The 20,213-nt window shown below is 40.5% G+C and overlaps 1 protein-coding gene across 4 annotated transcripts in view; it reads left to right on the top strand.

Annotated features, from left to right (window-relative positions):
- ORC1 (origin recognition complex subunit 1) overlaps nt 1–20,213 on the top strand; it is a 54,628-nt gene that overhangs the window by 25,998 nt on the left and 8,417 nt on the right. For all 4 annotated transcript variants that reach the window (XM_042951307.1, XM_042951308.1, XM_042951311.1 and 1 more), the window contains 13 exons: nt 429–528; nt 2,214–2,313; nt 2,950–3,077; nt 5,079–5,257; nt 6,691–7,009; nt 11,857–12,223; nt 13,566–13,670; nt 14,259–14,454; nt 16,883–16,980; nt 17,808–17,909; nt 18,318–18,489; nt 19,090–19,197; nt 19,485–19,634. In XM_042951307.1, coding sequence (XP_042807241.1) covers nt 2,219–2,313; nt 2,950–3,077; nt 5,079–5,257; nt 6,691–7,009; nt 11,857–12,223; nt 13,566–13,670; nt 14,259–14,454; nt 16,883–16,980; nt 17,808–17,909; nt 18,318–18,489; nt 19,090–19,197; nt 19,485–19,634 — 2,019 coding nt within the window. In that variant the 5' untranslated portion in view covers nt 429–528; nt 2,214–2,218. The remainder of the gene's footprint in view (nt 1–428; nt 529–2,213; nt 2,314–2,949; nt 3,078–5,078; nt 5,258–6,690; nt 7,010–11,856; nt 12,224–13,565; nt 13,671–14,258; nt 14,455–16,882; nt 16,981–17,807; nt 17,910–18,317; nt 18,490–19,089; nt 19,198–19,484; nt 19,635–20,213) is intronic.

The raw sequence follows: 20,213 nt of genomic DNA, 5'->3' as shown, positions 1-20,213 counted from the left end.
CAGGCACCCCACATACTGGTCTCATTGATCATAGCTCATGACCTCCTAGAAATTTTATCTTGAATTGGTTTTTGAAGGAGGATGTCTGCTTTAGTAAGCTAAAATATCATCTGTATTTTAAAAAGCTGAGAGCTTGGATTTGATTCCCTTAGGTATACATGAGTACCTTATAGGTGGTTGTCCTTCTCTTTGCCAATTTGGGGGTTGAAAGAATGAGAATGTTGTTTCAGTGGAGTCAAATATTATAGTCAAAGTGGCAAATCAGATGATTTATTCTACACTTAGATTATTTGGGAATTATAGAAAGTTTTCAGGGAGACCAGTTTGCTGCAAAGTACTCTCAGTGATATTCCAGGTTATTGGTTTTTTTTTAATGGCAGAGTTTAGTGAGATCTGTAATTTATTTGCATCTTTTGTTACCTCTGTAGCCTATTTTGCCTGGTTGCATTGTGGAAAGGTGAAAACATCCAAGTTTACTACTGACAGTTCTGTGTTAGATCATCCATTAAAAGAAACATATATTGTAAGGTAAGTTAGTGTTCTGTATTTCCTTGAACATTTATTGTGATTCAAAATGTTTTACTAATTTTTACCAAGAGATTATTGGTTATAATGAATCCAAATTCACTTTTTATTTGAGCACAAGTCTCCTACTTTTTTTACTCCTTAGTCTTTGCTATTTGTTCATTTCTGTGATGTACTTAATTAAAATTAGGTTGATTTTAATAGTACTATGTGTGAATTATATAGTACTCTTAATGTTTTTAATAGCAATCATTTAGGCATCATTTCTAAGCTGTGTATTTACTAATGACTTAGTATCTTTTCTTCTTTTTGCTAATTAGTTTCCTCAAAGCATAGGAAAAAATACCTTTTTTATTTTTTTAAATTTATTTTTTTTAATGTTCAGTGTGGGGTTTTTTTGTTTATTTTTGAGAGAGGGAGGGAGGGAGAGAGAGAGCGTGAGCAGCGGAGGGGCAGAGAGAGGGGGACACAGAGGATCCCAAGCGGGCCAAGCTGACAGCAGAGAGCCCAATGCAGGACTCCCAGCTCACAGATTGTGAGATCATGACCTGAGCTGAAGTCAGACATTTACCTACTGAGCCACCCAGGTGCCCCATAAAAAATACCTTTTTCAAAACCTGAAAATCTTATAGGTCAGAATGTTCCCAAGTTAGAATATAGGACATGCTACTGAACTTTAGGAAACCAGCTTGTTTAATCAGGATGTTGTTTTCAACACAGCCTGAAATTATTGGCCTATCAGTAATTCAGAGTAATTCTGTCAAAAGGATTAAAAAAATTTTTTATTTAGCCCCAGTTTTGTCAAATTTTAGTTTCATAAAAAAAGCATTGAATTTAGAGGGAAGATTTATTATCTTAATTACTTAAACTTAAAATAATAGATTGGCGTTATTATTAGGACTAATAGATTGCAGCTCTCAAATTGTAGAGAGGATTGTCAGATATCCTTGGATTTTTCATTCACATTTCTGTTTTTATCAGTAAAAGTGTCTCCTTTTTTTCCCCATGTACTTTAACATAAGCATTTCTTTTTGCTATTCACACTACTTACAGCTAGGGTCTGTCAGATGCACAGGAAAAGTCCCCTTTCAAATGTCAGAGAGGTTTTGTGTTTTTTGTCTTAAGTGTAAGTGTAATGATACACTTGATAAAACCCATTACCATTCCCCTAAATGCCTCTTGCATGTTTTCCCCTCCATCCCTTAGAATCCCTCATTTAATTTTATCTTATCAATATTTACTTACTATTCAATATTCAGTTCAGAAAACCCCTGTAGGGAGCCTTTGCTACTTAAACAGCCTTAAGACCTGGTTTATAAGTATTATAAAGATGCTTACAACCATTGTATCACTGTCTTTAGTTTCGAGTTGTTGAATGTTTAATACCTATCATTGTGCAGTGTAGCTAGTAGGTACTTGTAAATATTTATAGTTTCTTTTCTTACATATTGACTGTGCATAGGAACAGATAAGACAGTACAAGACATACACAGATGATACTAAATTTCCTGTGTTCAGTCTGTATAGAACTTGACTTTTTCATCAAAGAAAATGTTTTCTAAATCTAAAATCTAGATATAAAATGTATCGGGGGCAGAAGAGTAGGCCGAACTCACCGAAGGCAGGGACTGTGTGCTAGAATCCATCAGAGCATTGTCATGTTAACTCAGTTAATGACTTTCACATAGGAGCCATGGCATACTACCCTACAAGGCTGAAGACCAGACAAACTTACTCGTGGGTTGGCAGGCCATTGTTGGATCAAAAACTACACTACCACATCTACAAGTGAGTGATGGACTCTGTTGGGTGTCCTGGAAATAATAGCTTCTCCACACTAAACTGTTAATAACTTGTATCCAGCCTGTTCTAGTTATTACAGATTGAGAGTTGAGGGGCAATAAATATGAATAGATTATAAGGAAGGGTTTTGTTTAATGTAAGATGATAGCATAAATAAAGCAGTGATACAGTAAGACGTTATATCATTAATAAAATTTGGCAGGTATGATAATGTTATATCTATTTAAGGTGGGTTCTGTGTATTTCTGCATAATAATAGGGTGGGATTTGATGTTGTTTAGATGTCCTCTCAGCCCTAGAGGTCTCTGAAGAATTTGATACTGTTACTGGGCAGCTTTCATGCTTGGGAAGCCTTTGTTCTTTGTCAATAACTGAGAGAAGTTAGGGTTCATAGTAAGGCCTCTAGATTAATCATTCACACTGAAACAATTGATTCAACCCATTTCATCTCTTCTGGCGTATGACTTTATGGGTGAATTGGTTTCCTAATAGGAGAATTGGTCATCAGAGAGAAACTATTTCTGGGATTTCCAGCTGGAGAGCACTTTCATCTGTGCCCAGAGGGTCGGAAGAGGTTGGCCCATCCTAAACGATTTCCTAACATGTTTCTCTCCCTCCTAGAGAAATGAGTGTCAAAATAGAAGGTAGTTTGACTGAGATTCACATCCAAGTTGGACAATTCGTGTTGATTGAAGGGGATGATGATGAAAATCCATATGTTGCTAAATTGGTTGAGTTGTTTGAAGATGGTGAGTTTGGGGCTGGAATGAGAACCATTCCTTATCATGAATGATTGGGAGCTGCAAGATTTCTGATTGCTGATTTTTCTGTTCACTGCAACATAGAGGGTGTGAACCCTAGATTCTGAGGTGGGGTCACTTAAGCACTAGCTGTACCCTGTTACGTCTAGTAAACTTTTTTGCTCGCTAGAGCAGTAGTGGGTAAAAATGGGATTGGCGGAGTTCAAGAATTAGGTTTTCCGTTATTTTTAGGAGTGGGTAAAAATGGTCCTTAAGGCAGTTTTGGATAAAGGATAAATTCAGGAGGAAGGGGGAAGGAAAAAAAATAGATGATAGAGACGTGTCCTTTAAATTTAATTAACAAATTTTTTTTTTAATGTTTATTTTTGAGAGAGAGAGAGACAGAATGTGAGCAGGAGAGGGGCAGAGAGAGGGAGACACAGGATCCAAAGCAGGCTCCAGGCTCTGAGCTGTTAGCACAGAGCCCAATGTGGGGCTCAAACTCACGAACCGCAAGATCATAACCTGAGCCAAAGTCAGATGCTTAACTGATGGAGCCACCCAGGCACCCTGGTGTCCTTTAATTTTAGTATGAGGAAGATAGTGATGAATTTTGCAAATGTAACTTTTTTTTACAAGGGAGGAGATAAGTTGGATTGGGAAGGTATGTCAGTTGATGTTCAAACAAGGAAACAAAAAGATCTTTAGTTTTTCCCATAGGGACTTGTGTATAAGTGTTGAAAAGGCTGGAAGAACAAAAGGTGGTATTTCCCAGAGATCAGTAAGTGCAGAAAGCCATTACTACCCCTAATTCTAGAGGAACAAAAGGGAAGGTAGTGTTAACCAGAGGCTGCATGTCCACACTCACAGCCCTCAACTGATTTTCTGAGCTTTTAACCCTCTGCAAAGCAGAAAGGTAGGAATGGGGCAGAGCTCCAAAAGGGGAATTAAGAATAAAGATAGCAGGAGCTCCTGGGTGGCTCAGTCAGTTAAGCGTCCAACTTCGGCTCAGGTTATGATCTCATGGTTTGTGAGTTCAAGCTCCACATCAAGTTCTCTGCTGTCAGCACAGGGCCCTCTTCAGATCCTCTGTCCCTCTTTCTCTCTCTCAAAAATAAATAAATAAACTTTAAAAAAACAAGAAGAAGAAGAAAGATAGCAATTAGAAACTACATAAAACTGTGTCTTCCAAAAGCTAGGCAGAGAATGAATGACAGGATAGGTATTCTTGTGGCAGTTTGTATGCCTAAAAGGAATGTGGAGGAAAACCTCATGAAACTAACATCCACCAGGGGGAGCACATTGGCACGGTGGGCTTTTGTATTTGAGCTACGGGCCTTTGTGTATAGATTTTAGAATCTGTGTGTGTTGCTCCATTGGATGGCTTCAGGCTTTATCTGAAGTGAGGGAAGAGAAGAGGCGATGATGATGGTGCTGCTAGTGATTGTGTATGTCTTTTCACTTGGGCCTGATGCTGGTATGGAGTGATATTAATGTATATTAATATCATATTAATGTGTAAAGATAAAGCTAAAAAATGCAAGCATACGTTTGCTGGAAGTCACCTCAGTGGCTAATGCGCTAATTTTTGCCACAATTTTTGTTTTGCTATTTTTGGTGGCTTCTTTATAATCCCTGATTTGCCAGATTTGTTCAGTGCCTGTGTTTAGAATTGCTCCTCTCAAATGCCTTTTGTAACTTCTTTGATGACCGATAGCCTCATTAGGAAGTGGAACAAAATGAGAAAGACATGGGTGCTGGTGGAGTCAGATCGCTGCTGGTTGATCCTGTGACCTTTGACAAATTACTTAAGGTCCCTGTAACTTGATTACTTTGCCTGTAAAAGAGAGATAGCCATAATACCTACCTTGTAGGGTTAATGTGAGGATTAAAAATAATATGTCAATCAAGTATTATCAGGTGCTTAGTACAGTGTCTGGCACATAGGAAGTGTTTAATAAAATGTTCTTGCATTTTCTTAACCCTCCCTTTTCCACCTATCCCTCCTAGATTCTGAACCTCATTCCAAGAAACGTGCTCGAGTCCAGTGGTTTATCAGATTCTGTGAAGTGCCTGTCAGTAAACGGCATTTGCTGGGCCGGAAGCCTGCAGCACAGGAGATATTCTGGTATGATTACCCTGCCTGTAATAGCAACATTAATGCTGAGACCATCATTGGCCATGTGCAGGTAGGTGATGCCTTGACACTCAGTTCTATCTTGAAGCTTATTTCTGGCTGCCTCCTAAACTGCATGACCTCAGAAATATTACTGGCTTTAATTTACCCTACGGAAATGCATTTTTTCCTGTTTGTCATCTTTTCTGCTTACCTGCCTACTTTACCTCAACAAATATTTATGGAGAGCACTTACTGTGTGTTAGGAGCCTCCTGGAGGAAGTGACATTTAGGTTGTGACCTGAGGGATGAGCAGGAATTAGCAAATGTATCTCAGTGGGAAATTATATTTAGCTGTGATTGTGGCAGACAAAGCATTGCAAGGCTGAATACACTTGCTTAAATGAGGACTTCACCTTGAGTAGATCAGTACAAAGAGTGTTAGTTGCTTAGGGCAAATTTATTTTACGTGATTTTGTGATAAATCAGGTTCCAATGAACTGTAGAATGAATTGAGACACTGGTTTGGAAACTAAGATACAGGTTATTTTTTGAGCTACTTCAGGCCCCTAAAATGGGGTTAGATCATGATATGAAATAAGGTCTCATGGTGATTAAGTAGTTGGCTTATTTATTTATTTATTTTTTAACGTTTATTTATTTTTGAGACAGAGAGAGACCGAGCATGAACGGGGGAGGGGCAGAGAGAGAGGGAGACACAGAATCGGAAGCAGGCTCCAGGCTCTGAGCCATCAGCCCAGAGCCTGACGCGGGGCTCGAACTCACGGACCGCGAGATCGTGACCTGAGCTGAAGTCGATGCTTAACGGACTGAGCCACCCAGGCGCTCCTAAGTAGTTGGTTTAATGGTAGGGCAAAGAGACTTAGGTATGGCATGACCATAGTCTGTTTTCTTTTCCAGTCTGTGAGCCCAGCATAGCATATGCCTCAAAATAATTTGTCTCTGGAGTTAAAAGAGTGAAGGAGTAAAAGGAGGATATAGAAGTTGAAGTAGCAAAATGGGTCAATTTGGAAAGGCAGAGTGGGAAGAAGGTATTTAAGTAGGAACATAATGGGGTGTGGGGGATAAGCAGGGCTGTGACAAGCCAAGCTCAAATAGCGATGGAAGGCCATTTGGAAGAATACTGAGCACTCAGGAGGTAGAGTGGGGCCAGATTTCAGAAGGTACCAAAAACCAGTTTAATAATCAGATCTTGCTGGAGCTGGGAGCCATTATGGACTTGAGCAGGGGAGCATGCTTAGAGAAGTTGTGGGGAAATTTGACATGAGTGAGTAGATTGGACTGGGAAAGAAAACAGCTCAGTGTAGGAGTGTCAGCTAGGAGTCTGGAAATTTGCTATGCCATGTCTGTGCCTCTTTAGTTTGGAAGAGTGACATTCCAGGTGAGGATACAGATTAAATGATTTTTAATCATCACTCTCATGAAGAATTCCTTGGCTCATTTGGTTCACATTTCTTCCTGTTCACCTGTACATCCTAAATTCAGGTAGTAGCATTAGGCCCAGATGAAGTGTTACCTATGGATCTGAAAGATGAGAAGATACTCTTTGTGAAACTGTCTTGGAATGAGAAGGCATTCAGACCACTATCCCCAGAACTATTTGCAGAGTTTGATAAGCTACAAGAAGGCAGCCCGAGGAGCCAGAAGCCTGTGGGAGTCAAGACCAAGAGCATAGAAAGCCCTTCTAGGACCACAGCACAGCATGCGATCAAAAGGATTGAATCAAGGCATTCTACCTCCAAATCTCGCCGAACTCCTTCTCATCCTGTCACCCCAAGGGCAAAGAAGAAACTGGAGCTCAACGGTAAGTGTGAGATGGGTCACAGTGGGCAATATTGAGACTAAAGGAATATGATAAAGTATTAACTCATATAGTATTGAGTTAGTGCTATAGTATTGAGTTAGTGCTATAGTATTGAGCAGTGGGCTAGGTACTGATTGGACACATGTTGAAACACACACAGTATAAAATTTACCATTTTAGTAATTTTTTAGTTTTTAAAAAATGTTTATTTTTTTTTTGAGAGAGAGGAAACAGGGGAGGAGCAGAGAGATAGGGAGACACAGAATCAAAAGCAGGTTCCAGGCTCTGAGCTGTCAGTACAGAGCCGGGCACAGGGCTCGAACTCACAAACGGCGAGATCATGACCTGATGCTTAACCATCTCCCATTTTAGTCATTTTTAAGTGTACAGTTAAATGGCATTAAATACATTTGTTTTTGTGCAACCATCACCATCATCTTCTAAAACTGAAACTCTGCAACCATTAGACAATAACTCGCAATTCCCCATCCACCATCCCTGGGTGACTACCATCATTCTGCTTTCTTTTACTGAATTTGACTACTCTAGATACCTCATAGAAGTGGAATCATACAGAATTTACCCTTTTCTGACTGGTTTAAATTAGCATAATGTCCTCAAGGATCATCCATATTGTAGCATGTGTCAAATTTTCCCTTTTTAAAAAAAATTGAGGTGTAATTAACATTATATTAGTTTCAGTTATACAACATAATGATTTGTTAACATCTGTCACCACTCATGGTTCAAATAACTTTTTCTTGAGATGAGAACTTACTTGTAAGATTTACTCTCTTACCAACTTTCAGATATGCAATAACTGTATTCTTAACAATAGTTGCCATTATATCTCCATGTACACTATATCCTCATGACTTACTTACTTTGCAACTGGAAGTTAGTAAGTTTTCACCTCCTTCACCCATTTCACCCATCCCCTGATTCTGATGATCACCAATCTGTTCTCTGTATCTATGAGCTTGTTTTTTGTTTTTTCACTTTTTTAAATTTAGAGTCCACATATAAGTGAGGTCATAGGATATTTGTCTTTCTCTCTCTGACTTATATCACTTAGTGGAAAGCCCTGAAGCTCCATTCATGTTGTTGAAAATGGCAGGATTTTATTCCTTTTTTGGCTGAAAAATATTCCTCTGTGTGTGTGTGTGTGTGTGTGTGTGTGTGTGTGTGTGTTTATGTGTATGTATCTTTATCCATTCATTCTGTGATGGATACTTAAGTTGCTTCCATATCTTGACTATTGTATCTAATACTGCATGGAGGTACACATACATTTTCAAGTTAGTGTTTTCCTTTTCTTCAGATAAATACACAAAAGTAGAATTGCTAGATTGAATGATATTTCTATTTAATTTTCTGAAGAACCTTCATACTGTTTTCCACAGTGGTTATACCAATTTACATTCCTGCCAAGAGTGCATGAGGGTTCCTTTTCTTCCATGTCATCAACACTTGTCTTTTTGATAATAACCATTCTGACAGATACGACGTGTTGTCTTCTAATTTTGATTTGCATTTCCCTGATGATTAGTGATACTGAGCATCTTTCCATGTACCTGTTGGCTATCTGTATGTCCTCTTTGGAAAACTGTCTATTCAGATCTTCTGCCTATTTTTTAATCAGATTGTTTGTCTTTTTGCTGTTGACTTATATGAGTTCTTTGTCTTTTTTGGATATCAACCCCTTATCCAATAAATGATTTGTAAATATTTTCTCTCACTCATAGATTTGCCTTTTCATTTTGTTGATGCAGAAACTTTTTGGCTTGATGTAGTTCCACTTGTTTATTTTTGCTTTGTGTTTGCTTTTGGTTTCAGATCCAAAAAATCATCTCCAAGACCAATGTCAAAGAGCTTACCACCTACGTTTTCTCCTAGGAATTTTATGGTTTCAGGTCGACATTCAAATTTTTAGTCCATTTTGAGTTGGTTTTTGTGTATGGTGGAAGATAGGGTCCCATTTCATTTTTTTTTGCATGTGGCTGTCCAGTTCTCCCAGGACCATTTACTGAAGAGACTATCTTTTCCCCATTGTATATTCTTGGCTCCTTTTTTGTAAATTAATTGACCGTGTGTGGGGGTTTATTTTGGGACTTTCTATTCTGTACCACAGATCTATATGTATGTATTTATGCCAATACCCTACTGTTTTGATTACTATAGGTTTGTAATATAGTTTGAAATCAGGGAGCGTGATGCCTCCAGTTTTGTTCTTCTTTCTCAAGATTGCTTTGGCTATTTGAGGTAAAATTTCCTTTTTAAGGCTAAGTAATAGTCTATAGTATATATATACCACATTTTGATTATCCATTCATCTGTCAGTGGATACTTGGGTTCCTTTCACCTTTTGGCTATTGTAACTTATTGCTATGAACATGGGTGTATAAATATCTGCTCAAGTGTCTGCTTTCATTTTGGGTATATACCCAGAAGTGGAATTGCTGGGTCATATGTTAGGTTGTATTTTTAATTTTTCTAGGAACCACCATACTGTTTTCCATAGCAGCTGCATCATTTTACATTTTCACTGACAGTGCACAAAGGTTCCAATTTCCCCACATTCTCACCAACACTTGCTGTTTTCTGTGTTTTTATAGTAGCCAGCCTCATGGATGTGAGGGATGTCATTGTTACGTAATTGTTCCCTAATGATTAGTAATGTTGAGCCCTATATCTTTGAAAGCTTTGCTTATTAAGATGACCTTGCTTTTAGATCCTTGTAGAAGAGATAAGAAATACGTATTTTAAAACTCTTAAATTCATACTGATACTTTTAATCTATACCACAGGGTTCTTCCTCACCTTCCCATATTCCATAGTTGTATCTCCCTTCTTTAAGAAGAGCCTTGGTTCTCAGGAGCAATCCCAGTACAAAGTAATTTCACGATTGCTATACCAATACTACTACCAGTAGTTAACTTACCAACTAAAGTTCAAAATTTATTTGCAGTTCTTTATGCCTTTAGAATATATCCCACTGAGGGAGTAAAGTTATTTTGATTGTTTTTTTTCTTTTCCCTCTGATGGTTATATTATTGGTGATAGGCAGTTAGGTTCTTTTATTTCTGTTTAATTTTAGGGCCTTTCCCACCTGTGATTAATTTTTTTAAGCATGCAAAACAGTAAAATAAGAGTCAAAGCTATTTAAAACAAGTGTATTCAGAGAAGACCCATTCCTTTCTTTGCCCTTGTACCCTGTTTCCATTCCATCTTTTGTAGGTAATCAATTTTATTAGTTTCTGGTTTGTTTTTTCTGTGTGTTTTTTTTTTTCTTTTTTTTTAATCAGATATGTGTGTGTGTGTGTGTATACACATATATACATACATACATATATACACACATACAGACAGACACACACACATAAGCATATACTAAAACATGCATATAATTTTTTTTTCTTATCCAGTAGAGTAGCATACTGGATATATCCCTTTTCATCTTACTTTTTTCACTTCTAATGTATTTGAAGCCATTTCATGGCGGTTCTGAGAGCTCAGCCTATTATGTGTCATTAGTCCTGAATTCTTTGTGTATGTGCCAAGTTTGTTGGGCATAAGTTATTTGTGTTCTTGATAGCCCCTTAGTACAGTCTATATTTAGGAGTTGAATATAAATTTGTAAAACATTTGGGAAATACCAGAAGATTACTAAAGAAATAATTGGCAACATTGCCATTTAGAAATAAATGGTGGTATTTTTTTGACTGTTGAATTTGCAGGACCTTGACAGTTGGGGTAAGAAATTTAGACTTGAAACAGTTACATAATTAGAGGAGAGAGGATATGATGAAAAATTTTTAGATTGTTTTTAACAGAAAGATGGGAAAATGAGGTATGAAGGAGACCAGGACATTGGAACATTTTTATATCAATCTAGATATGAGTTACCCTCATATTCATCACACAGGTATAGATGGCTTCCTTCACCTTACCTGCAGCTGTTCCCAACAAAAAAATGTGCTGTGACTAAAGTGAACTCCTCTGTGCCCAGTGCTTTCTTGCCTTGTTGTCTTCACTCACATCGATCTGATCTATTCTCTCCCTATATGCCCCCTTCCCTCCCCTTTCAACTCTGTTGAAATCTTGTCTTTTTTTCAAGGTCTATCTCAAAAGCCATATTTATTAGCACTTAGGTGCTTAGGATGATTATACTTCATATTATAGACATTGACATGTATCATCTCCCCAGTTAGACTAGAACATCCTGTGAATAGGGACCCGGATTGAGTTTCATTCAGTTTTTGTTTTCTCCTATCACCTGGCACACACCCTGCCATTTTTACAGCTCTGCTGATATCTGAATGAATGGCTGAGTTCCTGGTGCCTTTGGTCATGGTAAAGGGGCAAATCCAAATGTGGGTCTGTGCATTCACAGAACCCATTTGATTGCCCCCAGGGATCCATCTCATCTCTATGGATAGATATAATCTGAGTTAAGAAAAATCTAGGCCTTGGTGTTATTGAATGCAGCTACTGATAGAAATTGTTTCAAATGCTGTTGAATGGGGGCTGAGAGGTTGCAGTATCACCCTTGGTTAAGAACCACTGTTTTGGTAGATTACTTCAGGGAAATTGCTGAATCACAAAAGCTGATTTAACGGTTGACTTATGGTTCTAACCAGGAAAATTATCCATGGAATTTAGGAGAGACAAAAAATAATAAGAGCTTCCTGGCCTGGGGAAAGAAAGCATGCAGTAATTACAAATATGGACAGCGCATGTCTTTGTGTAACTTCAGGGGATGAATTTAGCTAGAATGAGATTGAGGGTGTTAATAGTGCTTATTACAAAATTCATACATCATCTCTGGTGATTTCTCTTGGGATTAGGTTTCCCTAGGACACCCAACACTAGGATTTCCCAGCAGAATTCAGGGGCCTCGTTGGATTCTCCTGGAAGAAGTAAACGAAAAGTGACCCTCTCTGAAATCACCTCACCTACTAAGAGGTCTCAGCCTGATAGACTTCATACCTCGTCTCCAGCTCTGAAAGCCCCGCAGAAAACTGGAGAGATTCAAAGCTCATGTGCCAAGAATGACAAGAAGGCTTCACCTGACTATCACAGGATCCTGAGAATCCGAGTCCCAACTTTGAAAACCACAGAGATTTGTGAGGAAAGAACACTTACCCCTATCAGGGGGGGCTGGAAATCCTCGGTGCCTTCTGTGGTTCTGAAACCAGAAAACATCAAAAAGAGGTGATTGGGGGTGTTACCCTGCATCCCACAGAGCAAATTGAGATCCTTCACATGATGTGAAATGTGTGGGACAGAGTTGCTAAAGTTAGAGCAGCAGATCTCATATCTGACTGCTGTAGAATCACCCAGGAGCCTTTCCAAAACACAGATTTTGGAGCCTGTTCCCAGACATTGTGAATCTCCAAGTGTGAGGCCCAGGAATCTGCATTTAGAAATGCTTTTTAGATGATTCTGATATACCTAGCTGTCATTTGGGGGGGTCACTGCTCTGGAAGATAATTTCCCAAACCTGGATTGCTTCACAGTCCTGGTATGGCTCTTCGCTACATATTAACAGTCAGTTTCTTAGTCTGTTGGGTTGGATTTGTTGTTGTTCTTGTTGTTCTTGTTGTTTGAGAGAATGAGAGATCACAAGAGGCGGGGGGAGAATCTTAGGCAGGCTCCACACTCAGTGCGGAGCCTGATGCAGCGCTTGATCCTATGACTCTGGGATCATGACCTGAGCCAAAATCAAGTGTTGGATGCTCAACCAACTGAGCCACCCAGGCACCCCTGTTGTTGTTGTTTTTAACTAGAAACTGTTCTCAAATACATATAGTACAAGAAGATAATGCATCTAGAACAAACTTTACAGTTTGACACTAGACAATGTTTGTAAATAATGGGCTGCACAAATAATGTGACAAGACAGAAATTATACATTTCAATATTTCCTGCTCAGAGACTCCAGCACCTGGTCAATAATAGGTTTGCTTGGTAAATGCTTTGTATTTAATATGTAGCTACATTTCTGCTAACCTTGAGACTGGACAGGAAATCCATCAATACCTCAGAATCAACAAAGACAAGAAACTGCCTGGGATTAGTATACTCTGGTCTGTATTTGAGAAGGGCACGAGTCTGATTTAAATGATAAGCTTTAGTTAAACTTTGTTTTTGAGTCAGACTTTGATTATAAACATTTTCGCAGAGTGTTATTGGTTCCTCCAATGTAGCTGTAAAAAGAATAGGAACCCGGGGCGCCTGGGTGGCTCAGTCGGTTAAGCGTCCGACTTCAGCTCAGGTCACGATCTCACGGTTCGTGAGTTCGAGCCCTGCGTCAGGCTCTGGGCTGATGGCTCAGAGCCTGGAGCCTGCTTCCGATTCTGTGTCTCCCTCTCTCTCTGCCCCTCCCCCATTCATGCTCTGTCTCTCTCTGTCTCAAAAATAAATAAACATTAAAAAAAAATTAAAAAAAAAAAAAAGAATAGGAACCCATTAGTCCCCTTGACTACTTCGGATGCTGCCACTGATTCCTAGTGCTCAAAACCATTTCTTGTAATCTTGCTGTAATATCTTGCAGGGAGGCAGAAGAACCAGAGGCTCAGGATGGAGCTACCACTACCCCCCATCGGATCCATAGAAAGAGTTCTCTCTTGACTTTGAATCGGATTAGGCAGCAGCTTCGGTAAGACTTCCTTAGCAGGCAGAAAACGTTTATCACTACCATCTATGATATCTATAATCTTATTTCTTAAAGCCTGGCATATTTTTTTGTTATTTGCTACTCTGTTAGATTTACCTTTTACTAAGTATGTCTGGGATTATGTTAATTTCACATAAATGTCATAATTTGAAAGCGGCAAGAAACACTACCCTGGGATCAGGTGGCTCCCAGGACTTCATAATTGCACCCAGCAAGACTTAGTGAAGTGCCTAAAAGAATGAACTTTGATTCTGGCAGCTTGGATTTGAACCTGAGCTTTGTTGTACTATGTAACCTTGGGAAGGTTACTTAACCTTTCTAAGCTTCAGTTTCCTCTTCTACAAGATGGGAATGACAAAATACAAGTCACAAGGTTGTTGAGGAATTTAACAAGATAATATAAATAAAGCCCTTAGCAGAGCATCACAGTAGCAAGGGCCCAAGAAGCAGAGCACATCTTTTGTTACTTGGTTGCAGGAAAGACTGTAATACTTCTAATCCACACTGACCTACTAGGGAACTTCTTACTTAGACACTGAACATCAGAAAATAATGTGTCCCACCATTCAGGTTTTTAGGTAATAGTAAAAGTAACCAAGAAGAGGATGAGTTTCTGCCGGCAGCAGAGATTTCAGACTCTAGCAGTGAAGAGGAAGAGACTTCCACACCACCCCTTCCAAGGAGAACATCCAGTAGGGTGTCCAGGAACCTATGCTCTTCCATGAAGTCATCCTTACAGACCCCCTCAAAGACACCAAAGAAAACTGTAAGGTTCTTTTAGATTTGTTTTCCAAGGAAGCATCCTTCTCTTAATTTTAAAATTGTGATGGCTAAGGTCATACAGTTAGTAACAGCTGGATTCTGAGCACAGGTCTGTCATACCTAAAGTTATTCCACTTGGAATATTCATAGAGGAAAGGACCTAAGTGAACCCTAGGACTGAAAATGAAACCAGTTGATTTTGAATCCATATTCCTTTTTTTTTTTTTTTTAATGTTTTTTTTGAAAGAGACAGAGTGTGAGCAGGCAAGGGGTAGAGAGAGAGGGAGACACAGCATCCGAAGCAGGCTCCAGGCTCTGAGCTGTCAGCACAGAGCCCGATGCAGGGCTCAAGCTCACAAACCGTGAGATGATGACCTGAGCTGAAGTCGGTCGCTCAACCGACTGAGCCACTCAGGCACCCCTGAATCCATGTTCCTTTTAAAATACAGAACCAGGGGTGCCTGGAGCCTGCTTCAGATTCTGTGTCTCCCTCTCTCTCTACCCCTCGCCCTCTCATGCTCTGTCTCTGTCTCTCTCAAAAATAAACATTAAAAAAATCTTTTTTAAAGATACAGAACCAAATAGCCAAGGGCCAAACTTCTTGAGGAAGGAACAAGACTTGGCTCTATATCTACATTTTCCACAAACACTAGCAGAGTGTTTTATGCATAATCTGTGTAGCTGGGACGCAGGGGTGCAAGAGCACCTGCCCGGGGGCCCCAAACAGACCAGGTTCAGCCACTCGCCGATGACAAAATCTCAAAGGCAGAGAGAGGAATGTTGGTGAAACAGGAAAGGAATTTATTTCAGTGAGGCCAACACTGGGAAAACAGTAGACCAGCATCTCAAAGACTGTGTCCAAAACGCCAGCAATACTTAACAGGTTCATACAAGGAAAATGTGGGACAAAAGTGAGTGGATAAGTGCAAGTGGGCAGTAAAGGTCAGGTTGATGATTATCTCGGGGCCAGTCATGCAGGGTCTTGCTGGCATCAGAGCAGTTCTGATTGCTTTTGAGGGGTAGTTTCAGTTACCATCATGGGATACTTTGCCCACAGTAAGAGATAAGCTGGAAAGACAACTAAATAAGGTCAAAATAGCAGTAAAGTCCTCTTCCAGGTGTTTAGTGGGTATTGAATCCAGAGCTGTTGTTTTTGCTGTGCCCCCTGATTCACCTGAGAAACAGGGAGCACTACTGAAGTGTTGGTAATGAATTGTGTAACGTAAGATGGAAGAGATAAATGGACATCTCTTCTGCTTCCTGGAATTGTAGCAGAATGTTGAAAGCTATTAAAAGAGGGTCTTCCCATGTTCAAATGTGTTTGAGAAATGTTTGGATTACACAGTTAAATTGGTTCATTGTCATAGGACTTCTCAAGGCCATTAATTTATTAATGTTACTGTGATCTTTCAAGAGAGCATTAGTGTGTGAGTCTTTGATCAGGAAACTTTTTTCATGGAGCATATTGTTTTAAGGAAATGCCTGTTTCGGAGACTTTTCCTAGAGCTGATCTCCATTTTTCCACATCAAGAGAAATGTGATTGGGCTTGGCTTGAAGTCAAAAAAGACCTCCAGGGAAGAAAATCAAGTAGATCTCCTTTGGATTAGGGGTAATCTTACCTGGAGTTCCTCATTATGCAAATAGCTCAGCAATGTTCTCATTGCATCTGCTGGGTCCCACCCAGAACAAGGGGTATTTAATAGATATAAAACTGTTAGGGTCTTTCTGTCTGAGTAAGAGGTGGAGAGATTGTTATTACCCTACAGCCTGGTGGGAAGCAGGTGGGTAGGTGCAATGCCCCCACAGAAGGGAATGCTTTGTGGAAAGACCATAAAGATGGGGTGGCAGGCCTGCTCTAGTGAGCCAGTAGCAAGAAAGAAAGGAGACTACTAGGACTGTTAGCTCAGACTGAACAGTGACCTTGGGGTTTGGAGTGGAAAAATCTGGTGGGGTCTCTCCAAGTCTGTGGTTTATGGAAGTCCTGAGCTAAAGTTTGACCAAATTTTCAACCAAATCTAGAGGAGAAGCCTATGAGTCAAACTTGGTTTATACCTCCGACCCTACCCTGTATTGGGCAGAGTAGTTAGGGTTTCTTAATAACTTGTCTTTCAGGATAAGATTTTAATAGTATTTAGCCCATACTTTAAATAGTATTTAATCCATACTTTCAGTCTTTACTTAGATTGACATTTTCAAATCCTAATACTATGTGTAAATTAGAAACAAGAGATTGTATTTGGCCTGTGAACAGTGTATATACCATGTGGAGAGAGCGACAACCATGGTACTTTATACAGAAGGGAACCAAGAGGAATTCACCACCTCTCTTTTTATCAGATCATCAGGAACCAGATTTGCTGATGTGTCCTAGATGCTGTTTTGCTTTGTTTTTTTTTCCTTCTAAAATATGTTATCTTTTTTTTGAATACAGCCCAAGCCTAGTACGCCACGTCATGCCACTCCCCAGATCCGTAGCCGAAACCTGGCCGCCCAGGAGCCAGCCAGCGTACTGGAGGAGGCCCGGCTGAGGTGACACTGCTCATGGGCCCCCTTTAGATAGGCAGAAATGGGACTCTGCTTTCATTCACATAAAACAAATAATTTGTGGGGTGCCTGGGTGGCTCAGTCAGGTAAGCGTCCAATTCTTGGTTTTGACTTAGGTCGTGATCTCAAGGTTTCCTGGGTTCGAGCCCTGCGTCAGGCTCTGCACTGGTAGTGCAGAGCCTGCTTGGGATTCTCTCTCTCTTTCTCTCTGCCCCTCTACCACTCGCACTGTCTCTGTCTTCCTCAAACTAAATAAATAAAACTGAAAAAAAAATTTTTTTTAGAAAAACAAGTAATTTTTAGTCATTTGTATACATAATAAAGGTAGGGAATAAAATGAACATATGTGTTTTAGAGAGAAGAAACCCTTCAAGTCTGGGTGAGCTAATGTGGACAGGCAGGTTCTACTGCCACCACTTGCTCAGGGATAGAAGGTGACTGATGAGTCAGAACACTGCTTCTCAGTTTTGGTACCCTTTAGAACTATGCAGGGACCTTTTCAAAATACATAAGGCCTAGATCATCAGAAAACAAGTAAATCAGAATCTCTTGTGGGATGAGGTCCATCCCTATGATTTGGGGAAACCTCCCCATGTGATATGTACCCATAATGAGAACCTATGAGTTAGGTAATTTGGGTGGAGAAAGGGATTATGAGGCGAAATGAAGAGATTTGAGAATGAAGGCATTCCCATGGATTTGTGATTGGGGTTTCATGTGGAAACTATAGATAATCCTTTCCCATTTGTTACTGAGCATATGGTGACATATTCCTGAAGTCCTCCTTTTCCTTTATTTATCACTAATTATAGGCTGCATGTTTCTGCTGTACCTGAGACTCTTCCCTGTCGGGAACAGGAATTCCAAAACATCTACAACTTTGTGGAGAGCAAACTCCTTGACCATACGGGAGGGTGAGTCCTGCTGAGGCAGATAAGACGGACAGGGGGAAGGCTCCTGCTAGCATATACCATCTCAGGTGTCACAGTCAACCAAATGGTCTCTCCCCAGTGTCACAACAGGCAAAATCGTTGCTCAAACTTAAGGCTTCTAAAGCAGCTTTTGTTGTCCACGTAATTCGATAGGAATAGAAATTCTGTCTTTCAGAGAAAATGAAAATACAGCATTGCTTGTAGAATGAATGATTCTGTATAACCAGGTCCTGTTCTGACTAGCTTCCAAGGATGGCCCTTATTGCCCCCATCTCCACATTTCAGGGGTCTGGGTCCTTCCCTCAGCACATATCCCCCATTCCTCTAACTGGCAATAGTGTGAGGCAGCTGGCACAGACCTAGCCCACAGGTCCTCCTTTCTTGCCATAGGTGCATGTACATCTCCGGGGTCCCTGGGACAGGGAAGACTGCCACTGTGCACGAGGTGATACGCTGCCTGCAGCAGGCAGCCCAAGCAAATGACGTTCCTCCCTTTCAATACATCGAGGTCAATGGCATGAAGCTGACAGAACCCCACCAAGTCTATGTGCAAATCTTGCAGGTGAGTAAAGCTGTTTGGGTTTTTTGGAAAGTACAGTTTCTTAGTGGCACATGAAAAAGGAAAGGTTTACTTAATTTTGTGCTTATTTCTATGTTTATGATGTGCCAGGTATTGTCCTTTGTATGAGGTAGCATGGGCAAAGAAGGCAGGGACATCAGGGACCTTAAAGTCTAGGGGCTGGACATGAATTACTGCAAGCCAGGACTTATTAATATGGCAAAAACTGTTTGTACACAGGAGGTACTGTGGCAGACTGGAAAAGGGATTAGAGGTAGCTGGAGTTTGAACCTCACTCTCGTATTCATTAGTTTTTTTCTTGGAACAAGTAATATCCAGGTATAAACAGTCATGCCGTAATGATTTTGAAGAGGCTTCTGGGACCAGCCTGTGGCTCATTTGCATTCCAAACACAGACTCTGTCATCTCTTTTGGTACCTTCTCGTCCCTCCAGGTTAAGGTTGAGACTAGACTGGAAGGCAGAGTTTAGGATACTAAAGTCCTCAGACTAAATTGCTTCCAGACTCCATTGCAAATTTAACATCAAGCTCAGGGGAGTAAAATCCTTACCATTTACCACACCTACTTTTCCCCCCATTGCAGAAGCTGACAGGCCAAAAGGCAACAGCTAACCATGCGGCAGAACTGCTGGCAAAGCGATTCCTCACCCGAAGGTCCTCTCAGGAAACCACTGTGCTGCTCGTGGATGAGGTACGGAGGTCCCCACGGGAGCACCGCAGAAGTGGCATGGTACTTGACTGTGGTGTTCCAGGAGCAAGTGCTGGGTTGTGGGGGGAGTCCTGCCTCCCTTCTTTTATCCTTCATTCATCTGAGCCTGTTCTTTGGTGGTGAGAGGCATGCATCCACGGACTTCCTTGCTGCTTTCGTGGTGTGACCCTAGAAGCACATGCAGCTAAAGCAGGAGTAACAGACCTTCACTCTGGGCCCTGGCTCTGTGTCTATGCTTGATCTTGACATCTCTCTCCATTTAATGGCAGCTCGACCTTCTATGGACTCAGAAACAAGACATAATGTACAATCTCTTTGACTGGCCCACTCACAAGGAGGCCCAGCTTGTGGTCCTGACCATTGCCAACACAATGGATCTTCCAGAGCGCATCATGATGAACCGGGTATCAAGCCGACTGGTAGGTCCTAAGGCTGTTCTCAAGCTGTTCTTACAGATCCATAAGCTGAGTTCTAAAAAATGAATACACAGAAAACTAAAGTAAATGAGAAAAGTACAAAATGTGATTTCTGAAATTCTTACATTTAAATTAAATATGTCACCATTGCATGATTTTCCACAAACCCCATCTTCTTGGTATTCTACCTGGGCACTCTTAAACTGCACAGAGCCCTAAGGGTCTAATAATTTATTAAAAATATTGAAGCACTCAGGGTGCCTGGGTGGCTCAGCTGGTTGAGCATCCAGCTCTTGATTTTGGCTCAGGTCATGATCCCAAGGTCATGGGATCGAGCCCCACGTCAGGCTCCATGCTGAGTGTGGAGCCTGCTTGAGATTCTCTCTCTCTGCCCCTCTTCCACTCATGCACTCTCTCTCTAAAATAAAAACTATATATATACACACACGTGTGTGTGCGTGTGTACATATATGTATGTATATACACATATAAGCACTCACCCCTGCCAGGCAGTGTTCAAGCATGGAGCATAGCAGTGAACAAGGCAGACACAGCCTCTGCCCTCACAGACCTGGTGGTTCA

Source organism: Panthera leo, chromosome C1, assembly GCF_018350215.1.
Source record: "Panthera leo isolate Ple1 chromosome C1, P.leo_Ple1_pat1.1, whole genome shotgun sequence".
NCBI classification, from domain to species: domain Eukaryota; kingdom Metazoa; phylum Chordata; class Mammalia; order Carnivora; family Felidae; genus Panthera; species Panthera leo.
The sequence above is the reverse complement of the archived record's forward strand: the minus strand, read 5'-3'. Positions and strand labels throughout refer to the sequence as shown.